The sequence below is a fragment of the Brachionichthys hirsutus genome, chromosome 6, assembly GCF_040956055.1.
Source record: "Brachionichthys hirsutus isolate HB-005 chromosome 6, CSIRO-AGI_Bhir_v1, whole genome shotgun sequence".
Lineage (NCBI taxonomy): Eukaryota > Metazoa > Chordata > Actinopteri > Lophiiformes > Brachionichthyidae > Brachionichthys > Brachionichthys hirsutus.
Window position 1 is genome coordinate 3934623 of NC_090902.1, and position 24243 is coordinate 3958865.

Below are 24243 nucleotides of genomic sequence, written 5' to 3' on the forward strand. Positions count from 1 at the left end.
TATTTTTCATTCATATTAAAGTCTGTGCGCAACCTTCCTTTTGCATTAGCTCGTTTGCTGTGTCACGTGCTTAACAATAGTGCATGTGTACATTATTACGCATGTTATTATAAAATCATCCCGTTCCTGCGCGTGAAAGCGTTCTCAATAGTGTTCCGTCTGGAAAAGCAGGTTACATCTGCCGGATGCGTGACGGTGCGTGTGATCTGCGCGTTTTTACGCAGGCGGTGGGGCTGATCTGATGGAGCTTGTCGGTGCTATTCTTTAATTCTCTCTCTCTCTCTCTCTTTCTCTCTCTCTCTCGTGACCCAATGAGCAGATTTTGGGAGCAGCGATGCGACGTGTGCGCGGAGCGTGGATTTAGGGTGGACGTCAACATTCCGCTCGCCTAACTTTGGGGGGGAGGGATTTGGGAATGGCCTTCAGAGCTAGCAGCCGACCCCAGACCCGCTGTTCCGTCTGAAAACCAGGATCCCCGTCCGCGTAACGGCGCAGGATGATGTCACTGATAGACCTGGACGACGATCAGCGGTGGGTACCGACTCACGTGAACGTCACCGTGCTCCGCGCCAGAGGGCTGCGAGCGAGGAGCAAGCACGGCAGCCGCTACCTCTACGCCGTGGTCCAGGCGGGGAAGGACAAGCACGCCACCGGGCTGGTGGAGAGGGCGGACGGGCCCGAGTGGAACGAGGAGTGCTGCTTCGAGCTGCCCCCGGGGGTGCTGGAGGACAGCGGCCGGAGCGCGCACCCCAGCGGGGGCGCGCACCTGGTCGTCACCGTCATGCACCGGGTACTTATCGGTCTGGACGTCTTTCTGGGACAAACCACCATTCCGCTGGATAAGATATTCCAGGACGGGACGTGTCCCCGGGATGAGTACGTCATGTTTTCATTTGTGTTTATAGATGCACATTTTCAAGTAATGCATGTAAAATAGAAGTGAAAAGTACGATAACAGCTTTCAAAGTGTAGAAGGGGAGAATGTGAAAATGTAAATAGGCTCAATAGTACTCAAGTCTAGTACTTCTACTTACTTAGCCTAAAAGCCAGCAGAGAGGCTTTTAGCCCCCCCCCCCCCCCCATTCTCCCAGTGTTCCTGCTGTTAGTGTTGGCTCTCCAGCGGCTTGTCTGGTCCAAAGGATTTAAGAGGCAGGAACAAAAGGGAAGATGTTATTGGTGGACTCTTCATACAGTCTTATTCATGTCTTCTATAAAGCCTCCACATCGGTGGGGGGGGCTTGAGTTGTGACTGAGCATTGTGTAACCCCCCCTCCCCAATGCAAATGTCCAGATTGTGTGATATTCAGACATTTAAACCCTAACCCAGCCTCTGATTCGGGCTTCAAACAGATGTCACACATCGCCTGCTAAAGTGAAAGCAGGCTTACTTACGAGACTTTCTCTTTTCTTTTTTGGGGGGCTCCAGATGGTTCAAACTCAACTCTAAGGTGGGAAGAAAGGAGAAGGACCGAGGTGAACTTCAGCTAACAGTCCGGTTCACCCGCAACAACATGACAGCCAGCATGTTCGACCTCACCATGAAGGACAAACCTCGCTCTGCTTTTGGCAAGCTCAAGGATCGCGTCACGGGGAAGAAGAGGGGGGACGTGGAGTCGTCCTCTGCAATTGTCCCCGGCCGCTACGCCGCTTTGTCAGGGTCCCTGGGGCAGCCGTTCGGGGAGGATGGAAGAGGGGCGGACGTGGAGATAGCGGAGAAGGGGAGCAAGGTGAAAGATTTCTTCAAGGGAAGGCTGAGCAAGTCATCTGACACCAGGTCCTGTTCATCGCTGGCTTCAGACAGTAGCGTGTTCTCCATCGCCGGTGATAGCCCCCCGCCCAGCCTCGATCTGCTGTCAGACCCTCCCAGCTCCCCCATCTACACGAGCAAAGTGAGAGTGGACGCCCATTACGGAGACACAGACTTGGCTAAGAAAGGTGAGGGCTTGGTATGAAGGCTGTATAAAGCAGTACGTGTTTCATAGCAGCAACAGACCTGGACATGTGGATGTAATTATAACTCAAATCAACACTGTAAAAAATATCAGCAAAGCTTTAATCGTCAAATGAACACCAGGACTATTTTACATATAGTAAATAACATGCATTGTGTTCAATATACATGACTATTGTTTTAAATCTTAAATTGCAACACAACTGATCATTTACAGTATATAAGGCGGCCACGTTTTGACTAGTTTATTTCCATTCCCTTGATAAATGTTAGAGCTAATCTGACAGGCTGGTATACCAACATCATTGTTTGAAAAGTATTGTAGAATTGTACACGCTAATATCTATTGTATCATAGCCATTCACAGTGTTAGTACCTTTCAGCTCATTGTTTTGGTTTTATTGCACACAACTGTTTTTGTTTGACTCTCAGCAATCTCATTTACCAAAACTATTTGCATTTAGAAGCTACAAAAAAAAGCTGCTCTCCTACAAGAGTTTGTTGAAAGAAACTAGACTAAAAGCAGAGTTCATTCTTATCTCACCTCCAACTGGATCTGGGGGGGGGTCAAACTCAACGTTGCTTCCAAGTGTTATTGTGGTGAAAAAAGCCTTTACTCGGTTGGCCTCTAAAAAGCCAGTGTGTTACTAAGCCACGGTGAATGTTGAGCCAAGATGGTTTTAAAAGTTGTGATTGGCCAAAACCGAAAATGAGAACATCAAAATCAGAAAATTCTGAAAATTCTAATTCCCCTTAGAATACAGATTACATTTTTTAATATTTATGTATTCCTTTTCACAAGCCAGTCCTTCCTTCTTTCCAACAGTGCTCACCAGCCAGCACACCACAAGAGTTCTGACTCACAAACGAGCCTTCAGCGACGAGGCTAGCAAGATCACAACAGCCTTCGCTCGACAAAATCCTGCCGTGGAGTCTCTCAAGGGCCAGACCATGACTCAGTCAAAGTCTTCCTTGTGTATAAATGGAAGCCACGTCTACGACTCTGAGCCATCCACACCGAAGAGCTCTGCTGCCCACCCGTCCAAGATGGCCCTTCTTGAAAAATGCTCCCCGCTCTCTCTCTCCCTGCAGAACCTCACCAAGAAAAGTGAGGACAAAGGTTCCTTTGCCGATAGGCGACGCTGGTCCTTTGACAAGACGAAGAAAGAAGGAAAGGATGCAGAAAAGGAAGGTCAAACATCAACTGCTCCAGTTGAGCAGGCTGAAATAGGAGGCCATTCTGAGCAGCCAGTGGTGCCAGATGTCCCCTCGTCTGTCACTACGTTTGATAAAGGGAGGAAGCTGAGAAAGTCATTATTTTCTGGAGGTAGGAGCGAATCGCTGCCGACTAAATCAGACGTGAACCAGGCTGCTTCAGCATCTGAGGGGAGGCTGAGAGGCTGGTTTGGCTCTGGCGACTCCCAAAACAAGCCAAGGTGAGTCGGCTTGTCTCTCGGATCTACTGTGCTTGAAGAACGTCTTTGCATCCAGCCACAAAAGAGGCCTAGATCCAGTTGGGTTTTGTTGAAATCAATATTTGTTCTCCTGCTTACTAGTTGGAAAATGGAATTGATTTACTTTATCCATTTTACAACCATGCTATATCATTACCTCATGCTATATTTCCCACAAATGGCACTTCAGCATTTGCATTTCCTCAACCAATGTGACAAAGATCTGTCATTGTGGTTTCGAGAAATGGTCCCACAAAAGGATATACAGACATTCACCCCTCTTTAGCGTGACATCACCCAACAGAGTTGCTGCAGAGGCAGATCTTGAATGGTCTTCCACGGCTTCAATGCATTTTTTTTTCTTTATGCTTGATTCTTTTGCAGATGTTTTGCTTTTTGGATTACATTTCTGTTAAGCCTTTTCATCTACTGACGCAGGTAACAGAAATGTCCCACTTTGTTGTGGAATATCAGCTTATATTTTGGTTATTGTACCCTATGTTCCTCTACAGGCTGGAAGTTTCTCCTAAGGTAGAAAGCAGCTCAGACGCGCCCCCTACCCTCACTCCTTGCTCCCCTGTACCCCTCCAGTTCTCCTCTCATCCTGCCTCCCCCTCCGGCCATGTGCCACTTGATGATCACAGTCACACCAATCCCTTTATGACCTCTAACTCTTCATCCTCCATCTCCCCTTCCAACCCTTTCCCCTCCCCAAGCAACCCCTTTTTTGAGGAACTCATAGCCGAGGAGTCTCAGCGGTCCCCTCCTTTTCCTCATTGCTCTCCCTCTATATCATCCGCCTTTCACGACACTAGTGAGATGCCCTGCACCCTCAACCCTGTTAGTGATGTCAACCTTACGAATAGGATTTACAAAAAGCGGGAGCGTCCCAGGCCAATGCCTAGACAGATATCACTTCCTGCAATATTACCAAAGACAGCTACGCCTAACGTCACCAACAAGTCTATTCGACACTCTGAGAGCGTCGGAGAATGGGATGACTCGTTTGATGCCTTGGCCTCTAGCAGGCTCAATTCGCCCAAAGGTCGTTGTCTTCAGAACCACAGGGATGCAAAGAAGCAAGCGACACATGAAGAGGAGCCTCCACCTTTGCCTCCAAGGAGACTTTTGAGAACATCAGTGAATGAGATATACTCTGATGGCTGGCTGCACCGAGGTCAAGAACTAGCTGTCCACAAAGAAGCCTACCTCCTCTCGCAGACCGGCGCAGCCTCACTGCAACGTGGAAGAGAAGCAGAATGCAAACGGAACAGTGTGTCCCCGGGGCCTCCTACAAGCATGAAGGGCTCGGACACCCTGAGTGTTCCCGCTCAACCACACACAACGACGACTTCCCAGGGAGACTTTCCGGAAGAAAAGTTCAAAAAGTTCAAATATGAACCTTTGGAAGATGGAACAGACTTTTGGGGTGGGATGCTATTTGAACAAGACTTATATGGGCGTGTATGTCGAGGAAACTACAGACCACCTAAAGTAAACAATCGCTTTTTAGCTGTTAATGCTGAAGAAATGTCTAGAAATCAAATTCCATCCATGAACTCAGAACGTAAAAAGCGTAATAGCGAGACGTCTCCCTCAGGCCTTTTGGACTTGTCACCTACTTCCCCCCCAAAGCCAGATGTAAATGTAATAGATATTACAACCACTCAAATAGAAGAGGCGGAGTCCAATCCACCTGAAGCCACATGTCACAACAATAATGTGTCTTTTTCACCCACTTTAGGAGACTTGAACATGAATGAAAATCACTCTGATTTTAATTTTATTGATTCTGATTCTTCTCCCCAATCGGATGTCATTGATAATCTCAAAGGCACCAGTAGTGTTGCTGAAACTTTTCCAAAATCGTTGGATATTTCACTGATGGCTGCTTACAATGCAAAGATAATGAACGCACCCCAGGGTGTGTTCACGCTAAAGGATACGTACATACGTGAGATGAATTCCTCCTTTGAAATAACCGCATTGTCTGACAAATGGTGCAAAGTCCCTCTGATTTGCAGAGAGCATGGCCAGGATGTTCAATGTGAACTGAATCCCATGACCCCACATGGTAATTCCAGGGCAAACAACAAAGACGTGACTATTTTGTCTGCACAAAATCAAATATCCAATCCTGCTGATCTTGAATCCAGAGCAGATATCTCAAGTCTTGATGACTCTAAAAGGGAGCAGAGGGATTTTGATGATAATGGAAACACAGAAGAAAAAATGGATATTGCTGTCCGAAAGGATTCATTTTCTGGTGCGGTTAGTGCACGCTTTAGACCAAAAGCTCTGTCCCGACAGAGCAGCGGCGGCAGCTCGACCTACCAAAGCAGGAGTGGCGACGGAGAGTTTGAACAGTTGCTGTCCCTCGTTCAAAATATTTCAGAAGACGGCGAAGGACCATTTTCATACCAGCCCACGAAATCAGCCCTTTCGACCTTACTGGCATTCAATAAACAGACTCACTTACAAGAAGATAGCGCCAAAAAAGATCGAACAAATCACGACAAGTCCAATTCAACAACACAAGTTTCTTTAACAGTGGAATCACCCGAAATCAGTTTTGAGGACCTTCATGCAAAAGTTTCACCAATCTCAAAAACCCCTTCATTGACTTTGCGAGAGCCTGAACCCGCTTCTCCGTCCATCCCTTGCAAACTATCTCCAGCAACTGATGCTCAGAGTACGCTCCTCCCTGACCCTTTCTGTTGCCCCCAATCCATACACCCCCCATGCATGGAGCCCAGCACTGGAGCTAGCGCTACTCTGGCTGTGGCCCCCTTCACCCCCTCCTCCTCCTCTACCACTCCCACCACAGACCAGCTCGTGGTCGATGCACGGCACTCACTTTTGCCTGAGGAGACACATCCAGCTAGCAACCTGCCCCATCGAGAGAGCAGGTGAGAATCCTCACTCTCGAAACTATATGAAGAAGTTTACGAACTGTAGCCGAATGAATAGCAGACATGATTTACACGTAAAATACAAAACAAATAAAGCATTTGTTGCTCTGGCTGCTTTGTCGACTGCTGCCTGGCTTGTTTTGGTTTTAAATATATTTATGCCTTTTTTAGTTCTGTCTTTTTTTGCAATCCAAAGTGGTTGGATGATACTTGCTGCGTTGCTATTGGCTTTGCTCCATCTATGTTATTCATCTCATTTTTCCACATGTTGAAAAGATGGTATGCATTTATTTATTTTTTGCATTAGCTCTGCCCAAATTTATGTATTTTCTCTGCTACTTCATCCACCGTATACATTATTGCCAGATCAGTCTGTTATCAAGAACTAATACATGCTTTTTCTTTCTCCCGTGGCAGGATATTATATTCCTAGAATAGAGATCATGTGATGTATACTCAGAAATATTGACTGCAGACAGTCAGAATGCCCTTGAGGTGCAGAGGATCCAACATTTCAAGGAATTATAGATTTTTTATTGCGTTACAGTGGTTGGGATTTCATCCTCTCTAGCGAGTCACTTCAATCACAGTGCAGCTGTGTTGAAATACTAGTGCTCAACTCTCTACCTCGCAGATCTCATCCAGTGAAGCCATTGACCTCCAGCCAATCAGAGAAGAAGGAGAGCCGTTCGGTTCTCGAGAAGCTGAAGTCTACTATCCACCCCGTACGGATCACCCAACAAGTGGCAGGAGAGCCTGAGCGAAGTCAGGTATTAAAAAAGCTGACGCAAACATTTATATTCTTCCATGTACAAGTATGTAAAGTATGCACAGTATTTCTGCACTTTGCAGAAACAATGTGTATTTTTGAATCTTACTGTGGCTGAACTAATACCTCGGTGAGAATTTGGTGTTGAGAAGCAGGAGCAAACATTTAGTAATCTGTCACATTTGGAAAAACTGATAGCAATATTTGAGTATCAGTTGAATATTTAAGTAAAAATGTAAGGTATTTTACTGGTCTTTTCTCTTCGTGTCACCGTACTGTGAAGGGAAATATTGTGTATTCTACTTTTTGCTCCGTTACATTGCATTTATCTGACAGTCGTACTCATGCATAAGCACTTAGGAAATGCTTTTTTAATTTATAATATTTTTAAATAATTTGTATGCATACAAAACTCCTGGCCTCAGCCTGTCAAAGGGGACAATCAGCTGCTTTTCATTCATAAGCAGAATAAGGCTGAGACGATTTTAAATTGTGACAGCATTTCTTAGTATTTTTTTATAGAAATGATCCTAGAAATGATCCAAAAATAAATTTGTTGAAACCGCAGGGAAATTGTTATGAGGATTATTTATTTGTTTTTTTTTATTTTACAAGAGGTACTTGTGTTTTCAATGCGCTGCTGTAAACAGAACTGCTTTTCGGTGCAGCTGCTCTTTGTACCAACTCCCTGTTGGACAGAAGTTTCTTTCAACCCTGGAGCGAGAAATGCTGATCCCATGACTTCTCTCAAGTGTGGCTAAGTCCTTGGCCTAGATTACAGTTAGTCTTTCTAGAATATGTTTGTGTTCATTTTCTGCAACAGTCTGAACATTTTCTCTAACAAGTGAGTCAGAGAATAGGCTGATATGAATAGATTAAAATCCTGGGTTAAAAAATTAAGAAAGAAAAGATTTGTCACATCTTACCGCCACGATTCTAACCTTAACGGAGGTGTGGAACAAACATCCAGTCTGTATGCTAAGCTAACTGTCTCCTGGCTGCAGCCTAATGTTGAATTCAAAGATATAAGCGTGTTATCAGTGTTTTCGTCAGACTCCACTTATATTTATGTCTCAACCGCTCTATCGCAGGAGGTGACGGTGGAACGCTTGGCTCAGTACCAGCATCTGACCAACATGGAGCTGATCTCCCTGCTGCTGCAGCAGGAGATGGACACGCAGAAGCAGCAGGTGGCATCGGAGCAGCAGGAGGCGCAGCTGCACAAATGTGAGTCCGAGCTGAAGAAGGTCAAGTTGCAGGTTCGGGACCTGGAGGACTACATAGATAACCTTTTACTGCAGATCATGGAGCAAACACCCACACTGCTTCAAGTGCGCACAAGACACAAGTAGCAGAAACTAAATGAGGACCGCCTTGTTGATGTAGATGCAGTATTACCCAACATGCATGCTGGTTACCGTCCCATTGTGGCCTAAACAGAAAACAGAGAAAAGCACCATGTGAAACTGTAGATGCAAAATATTATTTTGCACATGCTTCATGGAATAATTTTAGGTAGGCAGCTGTTGTCGGTTTAAATGTGTTAAGACCTTCCATTAATGCGCCCTTTGGGATTAAACTAGTTGTAAGAAGCAAGAAGGAAAAAAAGAAATTGCAGAATAAAACACTGCAATTTAAATATATAAAAACAACATTTTGTGGTAACAATAAGCAGTATTCACGTATGTGCCAGAAACTGCTAAAGAGGCTAAAGAGGCTTAATGCTGTACTTTGTCCTTTGCTTACACTATTATGCGTTCAGCAATACTTGCTTGTAAGACTGATCATAGCCCTTTCTGGCAAAAAGAAGGCTCTATATTCCCTCTATTTTATTTATTTGTTATTATGTAATTGATATGATTTAAATATTTAATTCACATGTTTTGCTTTTTGTTTTTTTGTTTTTACTTTTTTTAATCAATTTTCGTTGAAATAGCAACATTTTACTGTTGAAATATCAATGTAGCATTAAATATGCAAGAAAACTAATGTAGACTATTTCTATAAAATACTATTCTCAAAGAACACTCTAGTACCACTGTAGCTACTTGCAATGTGTCACATGACCACATAACTGTACTGTAATAAAATTAAGTGCACAAGAACCAAAGATTATACGCTTCTTCTGTGCCCTTCTTTCTTTCTGGTCAAGCTTTACAGAAACTGCAGAGACTACAGGGATTCCACAGCATGTGAAATATTTGCTGGTCTCCACTAGAGGGCACTCTTTGCTGTACGTGAATGGGAACCTGCAGATCGAACATGGATCTTATAATTTATTTATTTTTTAATTCTCCACAGACTCTCAATCTGATATACATATTGAAGTAAATGTAAAAGGAATTTACTGCATTTGTTTTTGACATTAATGTCAGATTGTGAAACACTGAAATTAATGAAATTCAACTGTAAAGCGAAAATTGAAACACTTTGTAATTGGCCCAATGCCACCACCTCTTTAAATGATTCTGGATCCAGCTGTGGATCTGCATGATCACAATCATCCAAATATAATGAATAATTAAATACTTCTGAAAATGTGCGGTCACAAACGTGAATTGTTTGATGGAGGACATGTTTATTAGATGTGATTATTAGATTAGATATTAGGGCCGCACCTCAACCAGATCCTTGAAGCTCCGGATCCATCGCCCGCTATCTTTCCCCAACATCAACCCGAACGGTTACGCAGTAGCTTTCACTTTATCGATTATTTGGGATGTGTAGTCATGCGGTTCAACTTTGCCAGTGTTCTTGCCAAGGCGAGGACTACACGTCCCAGAAGACAACGCGGTTCGCCGCTTCGCTATTTAGGCTTTCGCATTTGAACGTAGTTCATTTCCACTTGAAGCAGATCCGCTCATGATCCGCTTCATGAATAAGTAAATAGCTGTGCGTCATGGCGGAGTCTGCAGCACATCCCGTCTTCCAGCTCGGACGAGCCCGCTACGACCAGGTGAGTCCTCGCTGCCCCCCCCAATAAACACGCGTGAGGAAGACGCGCCGCTCCAGCTGATCTGATCCGGATGCGCGACCTGCGCGCACGTCCCGAGTCGGAGTTGCTGCTGATCCGCGGCTCGATTCTCCGCCGGGAACCATTTCTCTCGCCTCGTGACGAACTTCTTGCGAGTTTTATTACACGTTTATGGAAATGAATTTGTTTTAATATGAGACACTTTGAACTTTCTAATGAAATGTCGCGCATCGTCTTGCACATGAGCCCAACGCGAATCACACTTTTAACACCCTAAATATATTTTCTTTTCTTTTTTTTGCGTGCTTCCTGCAGATTGTTGCCCAACCTGTGAGTGTCCTTGTTCCTGTCTGGAGCCCATTACTCAGTTTTCCTTCCTCGGACATTAATTTATTTGCATTGGACAATGTTGACAGCTGCTCAATGCAGGAGTTACAGTCTAAAAGCTAAGGCTCCTTCTGTTTTAATAATTATTTACCACCGGTGAGTTTAAAGTCCATATAAACAAGTTAACTGATATTGTTGTGGCTGTAATTATTATTAAGATGCAAAGACACTTGGAAAAACAATGGATCAGTCATAAAGCCTGGGTCATTGTCTGCTGGGGGCACCGGCGCTGGAGTCAAGGGAGTCAAAGTTCATGTTTCTTGTTCGCGATTCAAGGATACAACAACAAAAATAGGCAAACAAATGACAATATACCAAAACGGATCCCAAAATATCTCAAATTCATGCAAAAGGACCAGGAAAACATGAGAGAGAAACAAATATAAAAGAAGGGAACTACTTTACAGCCTTAAATAATCACAAGACAAGTGAAAATGAGATGCAAAATGAAAAAACGCGCATGTCGTGCGACACAAAGACCTGAAACAGCGCAGAGATATAAAATGGGGAACAAACAGGGACGCAAAACTAAACGTTAACAATAAAAACATGGACACCAACCCAATCCCCGAGACGAAGGACAAAGACCCACAGATTATTTTCATGCTCCTCTCATGTTCAAGTTGTTTAAGATTTGACCCTCTTTTGTCTTTCACTCTGCAGCCGAGGAAATGTGTTGCTCAAGGTGCCGTAACGCTTTCAGCTCCTGATGCCAGAGCAGTTAAAATTGGGTCAGTCCTTGGATCAGCACGAATCTCTCTCTCTGTGTCGGCGCTCCGTCGCTGCTAGTCTCCCCGTGGACTCTCCGGGGAGCGGAGACTCATGCATATTTAAAGAAGGCTCCTCACATGGATCCTCGCGCTGCTCCACCACTTTAGGACGCAGCACTGCAGCACAGGAAGGGGAGATTCATCTCCAGTCTGTCTGGAGGAGGACGGAAAGTTGTCATTTCATTTCGGACCTGGTGCTGAACAGATCGTTGGCGGGGAGGAATCCGTCTCTCGGTTTCCCCCGCTGTGCTTTCTGCCCTTCATCGCTGATAAACATCTCCGTCTGGAGCTGCCATGTTTTTCACCCGTCTGGTTTGCCAAAGAGATTCCTGGCATCAACTACGACTAGGGGGGGGGGGGGGGGGGCTTTTCACACTGTTGGCAGGCGCACTTTAGCAATTAGCATGCCGATGGAGCCGTGGAAGAACAGCAGAGCGGTAGACGGGATGCTTGACCGGCGCTTTCAAGCCCCTCATGTCAGATAGAAGGCGTTTGGGGAAAATCCACCGTGCTCCGGTTATTCAGCCACTTGGGAAAAGCTTAACTCGCCCATTTGGATCATTTTAACTGCGGCGCAGGTTTGCGTTCACCCGATTTAGATTTCCACGAGACTTAAAAGAGGGACGAGGCACGAATGAGAAAAAGTAAATAGCAGGTTTTGCATTTCTGGATTCGGATAAAGGGACGGATGCATTTTACTCTGATTTATTTAATGACTAGTCGAGTTATCAATGAGACATAATTAAGATATAGAATGGCAGAAGATCCAGATCTGTGTTTGTCTGAGGAATCCACGACTGAATGCCATGTCTTTATGACTGAATTGCCCCTTGGGATAAATAAAGTTGTCTGAATCTGAATCTGAATTTACCTCTCTCCATTATTGCCCCATCCAATTCTATATATTATTCTCCCACCTGTACCCAATTAAAAACGCTTACCGGTAATCTCTTCCAGGGTTCGTTCCTCGGCCGTCTGAGGCACTTCATAGACGTCATCGACCCCAGCACGCTTTTTGTGTCCGAGGTACGGCTCTCGCATGTCAACTGCATAAACGGTATCAATAGAAACTGAACAATCAGATATTATTTGAATGCCAGTGTTCGTGTTTTAAGAGCACCAGAACCCAGTTGTGTTTACTGGATTGCAGCTTGGGCAATGTCGTTATTACAGCCCGGCTCAAACACCAGCAGCCGACCCATTTATTAAAATACAGGAATGACAATGCACCCGTTCATTACAAATGCACAATGAGTGTTTTGCTCGTTGCTAACATAGATGTTCTGTTAAGGCTCATAATTAATGTGTAATGAAGGGAGTGGCCGCTTTAAGTCATTTCAGGCTTTGCCCGGCTCCACTCTCGCTCTATTTCTATGGCGGCCACCATCATTTATATTCCTAATGGCTCTACAGAGAAATAATGGTGGCATTACAGCAAATGTGTGTCTCTTTATGTATTTATTTTATTGTCATTTTACAGTCTTACTCTAATTATGTCCCTCTTTGAAAATGTCCCGTGTGCGTAGAAAGAGTTGGCGAGTTGCATCAAACTCCTCGATGACTACAAACACGGAACTCTTCCCTCTGGAGTCTCCGATCATCAGGTTCGTCCGCTATAATTCCATGCGTGCCTAAAAAATATAACTACATACGCCTAACGTACAACTGCACTGCTTACCTGTGCAGCTGTGGGAAGCCCAGAAGGTCAAGCAGGTAAGTGACACGCCCATCATGAGCCATCCGGGTTGCATGCACCCCCAGCCATCCAGGGCTTCTGGCCTCCCGACATCATGCTCTCTGCACACAGGCCATCATTCATCCCGACACGGGAGAGAAGATCTTCATGCCATTTCGAATGTCAGGTACGACCTCAGATGAAGATCTTCCTCACAGAACGTTTCTCCATTGTGCGTCGGCGGTTTTTACGCTGAACATCATTTCTCCGCTTGCACAGGTTACGTACCATTTGGGACACCGTTTGTAAGTCGCACATCTAATTCATACGTTGGCTGTTTGGCTGCAGGTGAAATGAGACTTTGGACTTATTTTGCCCACAAAATAAGCTCTTATTCCCTGGACTCATTTAGGTCATTGGTCTCCTCCTTCCAAATCAAACTGTGCTGTCTACCATTATATGGCAGGTACTGTGAATACCTAACATACTGCAAATCCATTGCATTTATTGTACATTTTGAACATCTGGTAAGCAAACTCTCCATCGATCTATCTCCTTTCCCCGTCTTCCCATTTGTTTCCTTTGCTCCACGGAATCCACTCCATTTTCCTCATCCCTTCCTTCCACACGCTCTTTCCTTTGCTCATTCTTGTAATCTTCTCACCCCTCCCCTCTTTATCCCATCTTTCCTGTAGTGGCTGAACCAGAGTCACAATGCCTGTGTGAACTATGCCAACCGTAATGCCACAAAGGTAGAGGAACTATTTGCCGTATCTACGTGTAGAAGTTCAGATCGTTCATCCACTCAGATTTTTTTACGTACATTTTTACTCGCTGTTTTTGTTGTTTTATTACCATTAAAATGTGTTTAATGGATTCTACATTTCCCATTCAAGCTTTTAAGATTTCCAATCAAAATTCACAGTAAAAACATGCAAAGAAGTGAAACCATTTTCCTTTGGTTGCCCTTCAGCCTACGCCAACCTCAAAGTTTCTGCAAGGCTACGTCGGAGCTGTGAGCAGTGCCGTTTCCATCGCAGTGAGTCTGCCCCCCCCCCCCCCCCCCCCCATCACAACCACTGCCCATTTCTAAAGTGTGCCACACACCTAACGCACATTTCCTGTTTTACCTTGATCTCTAAGGTGGGACTGAATGTGCTGATTCAAAAGGCCAACAAACTGAGCCCTGCCACCAGAATGATAATACAGAGATTTGTCCCCTTCCCTGCTGTCGGTAGGAACCTGTGAGCCAGTTGGAGCCGACAGTAATTATGTCCTGCTGGTGTTTGAACATTCGGCTTTGAAAATCAAATCGGTCTCTTTCTCTCCTCAGCCAGTGCAAACATCTGCAACGTGGGCCTGATGAGGCACACCGAGCTGTCTGAAGGTGTCGACGTAATGGACAACAACGGGAACGTGGTGGGATCCTCCAAAATCGCTGCAAGACACGTGAGTGGCATTCGCCCCTTCGCTCAGCCGAGGCGACTTATTTGACTATTTTCATATATCTTGCTGTTTTTGAGCGATTCTTTTGTAATTTTGGCTGTTAATATACGACATGCCGCTTCTGTCGCTCGGCGAGTTCAGCGGCCGTCCGATTTCACCAAACACAAAAATCCTATTTGACCCATTTGAACCTGATGTGAAGCGTGTGCACAATGTTCTCGCGTCTTCCCCAGGCGATCATGGAGACCGCCTTCACACGCATGGTCCTCCCGATGCCGGTCTTTGTTCTGCCCCCCATCATCATGTCCTACCTCGAGAGGTTCGTACTTGAATATGCAACTAAGACTGCAAGTAAGGCTATGTTCTCAACCTCTCGGTCTGTAAAATGTCTTTGTCTTGTTTTTGTCCTAGCAGCTGTTCGTGTTTGTTCAGTTCCCTAGAAAGGAAGGATGAAGAGTAGAGCAGCTAATAAGATAAGAGCGCACCTCGCAGCAAAGCTCTCAGTGCTGAGCGCTGAGCAGGAGGTGCTCAGTGACTGTGGGACTAGAAAGAGAGGCAGCACATTCTGGCAACGAATCAAATTCAAAAAGGGAAATAATTTTGGTTTATTTTTAGATTTCTTCGTGTTTTTCTAATCGTTTTTAAAGTACGGTACACTTTTTATTTTTTTACGCAGTAGCTTTTTATATCAAAGTGGTGGGATGTCAGTTCTCCTGCCGCTTCAGCATAATGTCCGTTAATGACTCGTTTTCATCCAGCCTGGTTTTCTGCGAACCAAAAACTGACTCGACGGCTGCAGTTTGACAGTTTCTGAAGCTGTTTCTGGATGTCTGCTCATCAGCATGAGGCTCTTGGGTCCATGCAGACCCTGTCAAACCAGTCCTCTCTACTCTGATACATTGACAGGCAGCTGAAACGTGTCTCTACCTGTCTGGTTGGACAACCAGTGAGTGATAAAAATAAAAATAATTTGTTTTGAATTCATTGGATGAATAAATATTTGATCCTGCATAAGTGGCATTACTGCCGTCACAAAACAAACAGCCTCTAAATAAATGATTAGTTTAGCGGTGAAGCTGCTTTAGAGACTGAATACGCATTTTGCTAATCGACTGCAGCTAACATGCTGCAGCACGAGATGGTTAGCATGTTTGCATCAGGTAGGAAGTCAAGTCGCAGCCGGAGAGGCAATACAGCCGGTGTTTACGCACAGAATTAAGATACCTGTTTCTATGGCGACTTGAAATAAAAACTGATATCTGGACCGACTCGTGAAACCCAGAGCTGGAACTTTTCACACAGACAGTCTCTCACTCGCACTAATTATGGGAAATGGCTCCCCAAAATGAACACGCATTTTTTTCTTCTTCTCCAGATCCAAAAATAACTTGCCGTCACTGTTCCACACAGGAGGCTCACTTTCTCTTCCATTCCTATCTTCTGCAGGCTTAGATTTCTGCAGAGCAACCGCAGATTGATGTTCCCCATCCACAGCGTTGTGTGTCTGGTGACCTTTGCCCTCTCCCTGCCTGTGGCCATCAGCCTGTTTCCCCAGATGTCTCAGGTATGGTGAAGCCTCGCTTCGACTTCTTCTTCTGCTGCTTCTCGGTCAGGTGACTGAGGGAGCAGCTGGGAAAATGGTCGAATTATTCATGCACTACTTGAAATGTACAACCCCGGTCCGTTGAACTCTTATTCCAGATGTCTCTTTTTACAGCTAATTAAAAAGGCAAAGTGATTTTTTAAAGCTCATAGATAATTTCCCTTTAGCCTTTTCTTTGCATATATGTGTGTGTGTTTTTTTTTTCTTGCAGATTGAAGTGTCTCGCTTGGAGCCAGAGATTGCCATGGCAACAGATTGCAAGGTGGTGACCTACAACAAGGGTTTATGATGGATGCACGGAGTGGAAGAGGAGCAGAGAGGATGGATGTCGTGCAGCCATGTTTCACAAACCTTTTACCTTTCAACCTTTCGACCTTGACGCTTTTATAGGATTCCTTCTTCGTAGTGGAGCCAGCAGATCATGTACTAACCCAGGCGTTTATTTTTTAACAGTTCTCAACAGTTCTTGTTCTACATTTTTGCTCTCCTTGCAGTTTTAAATAACAAGGCGACTTGTGTATTTAAATATATATATATATATATCTGTATAAAGAAATTATTATATATTTACTTTAAAATCAGTTTTCTTTTACTAAAATTATTTTGTATATTATATGGAGTTTTCCCACACACGGGCTATGTCTATGACATGTTGCCCACTTGAGTCGCGTTATCACCTCATCATAGATAAACTTTTATCCTTATAAAAATGCGTGTGAGGAATAACACAAGACTGGGCTATTGAACAGTATTCTGCAGACTGCGCTGTAGATGTACTGTATATCATTTTAATCACTGTTTAAAGTAGTCATTGACAGTTTAACATGTCAGGAATCTCTAATGTGAAGCAACATGCATAATTCTTTCTACCTTGATTTTATATTGTCTGATACTCTAATTGTTGTCCTATCCTAGAATATAGGAAGGTTATTTCAATCTATTGCTATTTCGTAAACCACTGTATTCCTAATGAGCCATTGCTTTGTATAATATGAAAGTATAATATATATATTATACTACCTATGATAAACTGGTATTTTTTAATACTTTGTAATGGGCTACTACATTATTATAACATGTTTCTCAAACAATGTTATAAACATATGTAGAATTATATAATAAATACCTTTGCTCCTGTTATTGTGGTGGAAATGTTTATTTCTGGAAGTGTTACACCTGTTAGAATATTTTTTTTTCATAGTGCAGGCTTAAGTGTTTTTCCTCTACTTGAGGCTTTCGAAATGATCCATCATTAATTGCTATTTTATCTTTAGATTGGCACTGATCGATTAATCAAACCTATTATTTTAACTTTACTCATATAAAAAGTGATTGATTGATTGATCTGAAACATTATCGAAAAATTAGAACCGTTTAATCTCTTTTCCTTTTCAGATGGATTTGCGGCAGCTCCGGTCTCACTTCCGGACGGATGTTTGTGGGACGACAGGTCTGAATGTGCGGTGTGATTTCACGCGTCCCCACTAGGCGGAGCTGAACAACCATACTACCTGCTGACTGTTTTAGAACGCAAGCGTCCTGCAGTACACACGCCGACCACGTGAGGGCGCCACATCTATCAAACGACACTAGTCAGGGTTGAAAGGTAAAGGGTTTGTGAAAGATGGCTGCTCCCCTGCACGACATGTTTTCCTTCTGCGTGGACCCTGACACAGTTGCCGCCAGCGTGGATGTCCGATTTATAGACAATATTAAGGTAAGATGATTTAGAGTTCTTCTGTGGGCTCTCAGCAGAAGGCGCTGCTCTCAGAAAGTACTGGACGAATCGGCCTGGCGTGTGAACGAATTTGGCAGAATGTTACTGATATTGAATTCTTATTTTTAACTTTAAAACTAAAAATACATCATCCTAAAACAACGCCAAAGAAGAGGCTGGGATGTGCGTGGCGGAGGAAGTAGCTTCATGGCTAGCAGTTGAAGTTAGCATCATTTTTTTGCTACCAGGCTGATTGAGATACAGAGGAGAGGAGAACAAGCAGGTCTACAATGTATTCAGACATAATCCAGTCATCCACGACATTGATATACAACAGGGACGAGCCCACTCGTCGAATCACATTATTTCCGTCAGTGCTGTCATTTAAGAGGATTCTAAATGCATCCGTCCATCCATCGTCTGTGCCTGCATCCTGCATCCTGCCTCCTACAGACCAGCCGTGATAGTATGAGGGCAAAAAGCAAATTTACTCCTGTAAGCATCTCTGCATGCGCCAGAGTCTCTGACATGTTAAAGCATGTTCGGTTCCCATTTGTTTAACTTCTATAAGTTTGTTTTACGGCGCACCGGCGAGATAAACTCACAGGATTTAGACATTATACACGGTTGTATTTAAAAATCAAGATTTCCCACAAAAATTTGGTTTCACACAAAGGTAATGTTTTTTTTTCTTGTTCACATTTCAGGGCAAAGGTCTCTTTGCTAAAAGGAACATCAAGAAGGGAGAAAGCGTTTTTGTGGAGCGTCCTCTGGTCTCTGCCCAGTTCCTGTGGAATTCTTTGTATAAATATATAGGTGAGACATCAATGCTTGAACAAGTGATGCACAGCTTGGATTTATACGGACTTTATAGCCCCAATTTCTTATGAATTAAAGGATAAATAAAATGACGCAGGATAAAGGCGTGTTTTAGGAGGACTCTGATGTTCGGGCTGATCTGTTCCCTCTGCTCTTCTGCGTTCTTGCGTAGCATGCGAGCACTGCTTATGCGTGTTTTAGGAGGACTCTGATGTTCGGGCTGATCTGTTCCCTCTGCTCTTCTGCGTTCTTGCGTAGCATGCGAGCACTGCTTACGCGCTCTGGAGACGGCAGAGGAAAATGCGAGGAGACTCAGCGGCATCCCTGAACTCAGCCTTCCTCACCCGGAGCTCTGCCGTGTTCGGCCGGAGCGGCACCAAGCCTGCCCCCAGTGCCAGGTTAGTCCGGCGGCGTTGGACCACGCCAGACCCCCCCCCGACCTCACCGCTGTTGGATCAATAGAAGACAGTGACTGTATTGGCTTTTGAACATGTCGAGCTTATTGATCGCTTCTACAGACCAGTAAAACCATCTGGCTTTGTATTCTTTACTGACAGTTGACCATTGGGGATGAGCTTAGAGTCTACTTGCAGTTTTCTTCTTCTTCTTCTTCACGATTTATGTCCCTCATCCCAGCAAATAATTGTGACGCAGCGACTCTAAACGGTAGTTGTGAACGCTTATCGATGTAACGCGGCCTCTGTCTTCAGGTGATGTACTGTAGCAGCGAGTGCCGACAAGCTGCGTCGGACCTGTATCATCGAGTTCTGTGTTCGGGTCCCTCCCAGGAAGACCCTGACCATCCCGTCAACAAGCTGAAAGATGCATGGAGGTGATTTTTATGGATATTCTCCTTTCAAATCCTCATGAATGAGTTGAAGGCCATTCAGTCACTTCACTGAAGGTCGCTTGTCTTCTCCCCAGGAGCATGCATTATCCCCCAGAAACCTCCAGTATCATGCTAATGGCCAGAATGGTAGCTGTGGTCAAGCAGGTTGGTATTACTATGGGAGTCTGTGACATTGCTGTCGTCAACACAATACAATCCCTCCAAGGGACAGATTAATAAAGTATTGTGTATTGTGTTGTCATACATAAGTTGAACTGTGTATCAAGTACCTAAAATCATGTATATGTTATATATTCTCAACAAATAGTGAGCGTGAGAATGTCAGCACAGCATCGCGAGCCCTTCGTGCTTAACAAGCAGAAGTAAATGATGGATTTAGGGAAGCTTACAAAGTAAAATGCTACAAATGACATCCTGTGCTGAGTTTTGATCATCCTTTAGGAGAGATTGGGCATGTTTATCGAGTATAAATTGGATACTAAAATGGGGAAAAAAAGAAGCACCATGAGTCGGTGGCTTGACTGTTGGCGATTATTGGTTATGTTGCAAAGGCCAAAGACAAAGGACATTGGAAGAAGCTGTTTTCGCACTTCTGCAGCCGGGCAGCAAACGAAGAGGAGGAGATCGCCCATAAACTCCTGGGAGAGCAGTTCAAAGTAAGTTATCACGTTATTCTGTTTGAAAGATGAGACTTTTCAGGCTCAAAGCGTTTAAAGTCGAGCAAGTCAAAGACTCTTTATGCTAATCACAGATCTTTACACGATTGCTGCTGCACTTCTCCCTTGACGGGGGTGGAGTTCCCACTGTGGCCTCTTGTTCTGATGAAGCGTATAATCTGTTATCTAAATGCGATTTCTATATGTCATTGTTTCTATAGGGGCAGTTGGCCTTGTTACACAACCTTTTCAAAGCGGCACTTTATGATGAAGATCTTAATCGGGTAAGGAAGAACAGCTGATCTCGAACCGCTTCTCATTTCTTTGGTTAAATTAAACGTTCAACATTTTGGGTTAATCCGAACCATTTTTCCAGTTTGGTATTTTATTCAGTTAAATATTTCCTTTAGTATTTCATACTAATGAACACGAAGTCGCCCCCTGGTGGTCGGATGCTGTACATGACATGAACCTCTCTCCCTCCATGTCGGCATACCTATTTAAGAACTCCAAAGTATACCTCAAACTTTTCCCAAAGATAGAAGTCAATTTCTCATTGATATTTGCGCCCTGCTCGCGATCCTGTCTGGTGGGTGCATGGATGGCCCGGATCCGCTGCCTGATCCAAACAGCGCAGACTCCACCTTTAAACAATATCACCGGTGCAACATGGTGGTGATCATTTTTGGCTTCATTTTTACGGAGATGTCAGGGATCACGAGACGGGGATCATGTGACTTGCCAAATAATTTCAAGCGCCGAGCCAACACTATAAACGGCGCCGATGCACTGGATGTTGAAACATGGAAACTGATGTTGTAGCCGACTGTGACCTCTAGGCATTAAAGGGGTTGAATAAGATCAATACTCCTCGAGCACAGATCAATAAACACAGATGTGATTCTGTTGCAGTGGTTCGCCCCGGAGGGCTTCCTCTCTCTGTTTGCTCTTGTGGGGACGAATGGACAAGGCATTGGCACCAGGTAAACACTTGACTGTCCTTCACCCGAATCTAAACAGGCCCAATGCTCAACCTTACTTTGGTTCAGGTCGTGCTCTCGCTTTGTCCCCCCCATATTTTTCTATTCAGTTCTATTTCTTCCCGTTTCAAATACAGTTCCTTAAGTCAGTGGGTCCATGCCTGCGATGCGCTGGAGCTTCCCACCCAGCAGAGGGAGCACTTGGACTCTTTCATCAACCGGCTGTACAAGGACATTGAGAAAGGTCACAGCTTTGTCTCAGTTTTGCAGTATTATAAGAGTAAATTATTTTGTCTCACTAGTCATAATGTGTGTGTGTGTGTGTGTTGCTTTCAGTGCTGTAGTATTGACACCACTACACTGCGGCTGTTTGTATTCACCTCTGGCCAGATCTCGATAAAAGTGGGAGTTGTGCATAATCGTCTTCTCTTTCTCTGCAGCAACGGGAGACTTTTTAAACTGTGAGGGATCTGGACTTTTTCTCCTTCAAAGCTCATGTGAGTGGCGATGATGTGATATAAGTGTGGTCGCTTCATTTCAAACGCCGTTATCCTTGCTGTCGGCTGTGTCTGCTGACCCCTTGGTTTTTGATCCCTGAAGGCAACCACAGCTGCGTGCCCAATGCAGAGGCTTCCTTCCCCAACAACAACTTCCTGCTTCAGCTCAATGCCCTTTGTGACATCAACCCAGGAGAGGTCAGCTGACACGGCCTGGGTCTGGAGCGATAAATTCTGGCCTGGCATAGATGAGACGAAGCATCCGTCGCTAGCTTTGTGCGCTCCCTTGTCAGCGGGCGTTAGAAGGCTGAGACTTTGAGGATTTGAGTGGGTTTGTCAAGCTGTCAAAAAGATTGAGAAGCCTTGCATCTGCACGGCACAAGTAATGTCACAGCATCCATTCCACTTTCACAGCAAAGCTCTCCTTTGAATGCTCGCTAAGACAAGAGAGCTTAGTATACAATAGCATTTTATTCATAGATGGAATGACATAGCTGAAATGTCCAGGCTCAACTTCTTCCAGCTCATTTGTTTTGTTTTTTTTTGCTTTGTTTGTTCTTTAATTTATAGGAGATCTGCATCAGTTATTTGGACTGCTGTCAGCGGGACAGAAGCCGACACAGTAGACACAAAATCCTAAGGTAAGGATCTACAATACCTTCACTAAGCTACTTGAAATGGGTCATCCTGCTCCATCTGCATCAATAAAAGCCCCAGAGATCGATCGATCTCTCTCTCTCTCTCTATATATATATGTGTGTGTCTCACTAGTCCACATGACGTCTTTTGAAATATAGTCCAGCAGCAAGTTTTTTTTTAGCAAGTCTTTGAGATGATTAACATTTTCACTGCATCCTGTGACAATTAACAGCCTCAAAAAGCTGCCGAGCACTCCCAAGTTAGAGGTGTGAACGTCACATCAGGTGAAAGAATTAATCAAGTATTAATTAAAGTGGTAAACTCACATATGCTGGCTGCTAATGAGCCACACGTCTTCAGAAACGCAGAGTGTGAAATTCTTCAGATGAATTTAACCCCCGGGTGGAGGTGCAGCGATGTGACTGGTGGAACATTTTCCTTCCAGAGAGAACTACCTGTTTGTCTGCTCGTGCTTAAAGTGCATCACCCAAATGGAAGAGCTGGATGTGACATCAGAGGAGGAGGAAGAGGAGGAGGAAGGCGAAGCAGAGGGTGAAACGGAGGGGGACGAGTTGGAAGATGAGATGACGGATGTCTGATGAAAGACTTTCCCTGATTGTTGTTAGCTATTCCCGTTCCTGTCGTCGCGCTAAGCGACCGCTGATGTTTGGAAGAATAAAGATCCCAGGAAAAAAAAAGTCCTATTATCAATAAAAATAAAAAATCTAATTCTTTATTCAATTTTACATAGCAGCCAAGGAAACTGGTAAATCAGATATGTGTGAGATATTGTGAAGATGGGGATCTATTTTGTTCTTCATACTTCAGGGTTTTCTTGTTAAGTCAAGAGCCGTTGACCCCATTTTACCCTCAAAGACTGCATGAAAAGGTTCCGAAACACTTCATCCAATATGGATGTAAACCTTCTACCTTAGGATAGGACAAGATAATGCCCATCTTTTTCACATTGATCAATACTGATATTTACCACCACGTATAATTTGGTGCCAGTTTGAGTATCCTGATAATGACTGAGGCATAGAGAATTCATTATTTTGCAAGTAGAGTTTATTAAAAAAAAAAACCCAATCAAGGCAGGCATTTGCATACATATTGGTTTAGAATGTATTTTATCATAAATACTTTAGTCTTAACAAAAGCAAAATTAGCTTGTTTTGCAGTAGCTTAAAGTAAAGGCTACTGGGATGGTACTTTTTCGGCTTATGGAAGTGATGGCATAAATAAGCGAGCCCTGGCGGGACAAGCTGAAAAGAAGTATAAATGATGATGATCTTTGTGAAAAACTGTTGTGATGTACAGCCACTTCCCACTCAGTGAGCGAAACCAAACAGAATGGTTTAGTGTGTGAAGGAGAGAATCATGGAAGCAACAAAATGGGATAGGATCCGGATTTCAGATGAAGCGGCTAAGAAATTGAATGATTGAATAATATGGAGAGTAAATGATAATTGTCATGTTCTATTGTTCATGAATAATTGTTAGCCTCATAGAATATTTGCCCCTCAAAGGCATTGGCTAAGACTTAGGCTATTAGGCTAACAAAATATAGGTCGGAACAGGTTAAAGTTTGGACTTAATCTTGACAAAAGTGTCATTTTGATCCGGGACTTCCAATTTGCGGAAGTTATAAAATAAAATAATAAATCTGCTAATGCACTGTGTTTGGCCTTGTCTGAATCAAACTCTCTTGAACATCTGTTATTTTTGTACTTCCGAAACAAGGAAAAGTGAGGAAAACAAAGGTCGTAGCTTCTTCTGTTTTCCTCAACTTTAATGTTTTGTACATGATGATGCCGGTTGGCCGAGGAGGCTTATTTATATTCCATTGTAATTACGGTCTTGTCATATGGGAGGCATCTGGCCAGTGTGTAAATATTGGTTGGCTTTCATTGCATGATCTATGGGATTATATTAAACACTTCCTAATGCATTATGGAGACCTTGATTCTTAAATTGCCTTGTCAGAAGCGGTCCTTTGTTGGGAACTGCATTTCAAACCTCAGTTCCACATGAGTGAACCTGCTGCCGCCGCCTCACTTGAATCAGTATTGCAACAAAGACTAATCACAAATCCCAGTATTTTCACTTACTGGACAAAGATTAGAAATATTGAGTAATCCCAA

General features: G+C 44.0%; 3 protein-coding genes across 3 annotated transcripts; all 3 read left to right on the forward strand.

Moving 5' to 3' along the window:
* Positions 1-496: 496 nt before the first annotated feature.
* On the forward strand, positions 497-8438 carry rab11fip5b (RAB11 family interacting protein 5b (class I)). Its single transcript, XM_068740850.1, has 6 exons — positions 497-876; positions 1427-1935; positions 2778-3387; positions 3918-6314; positions 6952-7087; positions 8178-8438. The coding sequence occupies exons 1-6, from the start codon at positions 497-499 to the stop codon at positions 8436-8438; spliced, it is 4293 nt and encodes a 1430-aa protein (XP_068596951.1).
* Positions 8439-9985: 1547 nt separating this feature from the next.
* Positions 9986-16230, forward strand: sfxn5b (sideroflexin 5b). The gene is made up of 14 exons (XM_068740292.1): positions 9986-10042; positions 12175-12243; positions 12744-12821; positions 12904-12930; positions 13025-13079; positions 13172-13197; positions 13305-13358; positions 13588-13644; positions 13866-13931; positions 14036-14126; positions 14226-14341; positions 14572-14657; positions 15785-15902; positions 16153-16230. The coding sequence occupies exons 1-14, from the start codon at positions 9986-9988 to the stop codon at positions 16228-16230; spliced, it is 978 nt and encodes a 325-aa protein (XP_068596393.1).
* A 1335-nt stretch (positions 16231-17565) lies between these two features.
* smyd5 (SMYD family member 5) lies at positions 17566-24043 on the forward strand. The gene is made up of 13 exons (XM_068740426.1): positions 17566-17658; positions 18366-18474; positions 18736-18875; positions 19188-19309; positions 19402-19471; positions 19879-19983; positions 20205-20267; positions 20896-20966; positions 21101-21207; positions 21404-21460; positions 21564-21658; positions 22031-22101; positions 22545-24043. Exons 1-13 carry the CDS (start codon positions 17566-17568, stop codon positions 22696-22698), a joined length of 1257 nt encoding a protein of 418 aa, XP_068596527.1. The 3' UTR covers positions 22699-24043.
* Positions 24044-24243: the final 200 nt, after the last annotated feature.

Coding starts and splice junctions, on each gene's coding strand:
- rab11fip5b (XM_068740850.1), top strand. CDS start 497: ATGATGTCACTGATAGACCTGGACGACGATCAGCGGTGGGTACCGACT. Junction 877..1,426: donor GGGACGTGTCCCCGGGATGA/GTACGTCATGTT, acceptor GGGGGGCTCCAG/ATGGTTCAAACTCAACTCTA. Junction 7,088..8,177: donor GAGAGCCTGAGCGAAGTCAG/GTATTAAAAAAG, acceptor GCTCTATCGCAG/GAGGTGACGGTGGAACGCTT.
- sfxn5b (XM_068740292.1), top strand. CDS start 9,986: ATGGCGGAGTCTGCAGCACATCCCGTCTTCCAGCTCGGACGAGCCCGC. Junction 12,244..12,743: donor GCACGCTTTTTGTGTCCGAG/GTACGGCTCTCG, acceptor CCGTGTGCGTAG/AAAGAGTTGGCGAGTTGCAT. Junction 13,645..13,865: donor CCAACCGTAATGCCACAAAG/GTAGAGGAACTA, acceptor GTTGCCCTTCAG/CCTACGCCAACCTCAAAGTT.
- smyd5 (XM_068740426.1), top strand. CDS start 17,566: ATGGCTGCTCCCCTGCACGACATGTTTTCCTTCTGCGTGGACCCTGAC. Junction 18,475..18,735: donor TTCTTTGTATAAATATATAG/GTGAGACATCAA, acceptor GTTCTTGCGTAG/CATGCGAGCACTGCTTACGC. Junction 20,967..21,100: donor GGACAAGGCATTGGCACCAG/GTAAACACTTGA, acceptor TTTCAAATACAG/TTCCTTAAGTCAGTGGGTCC.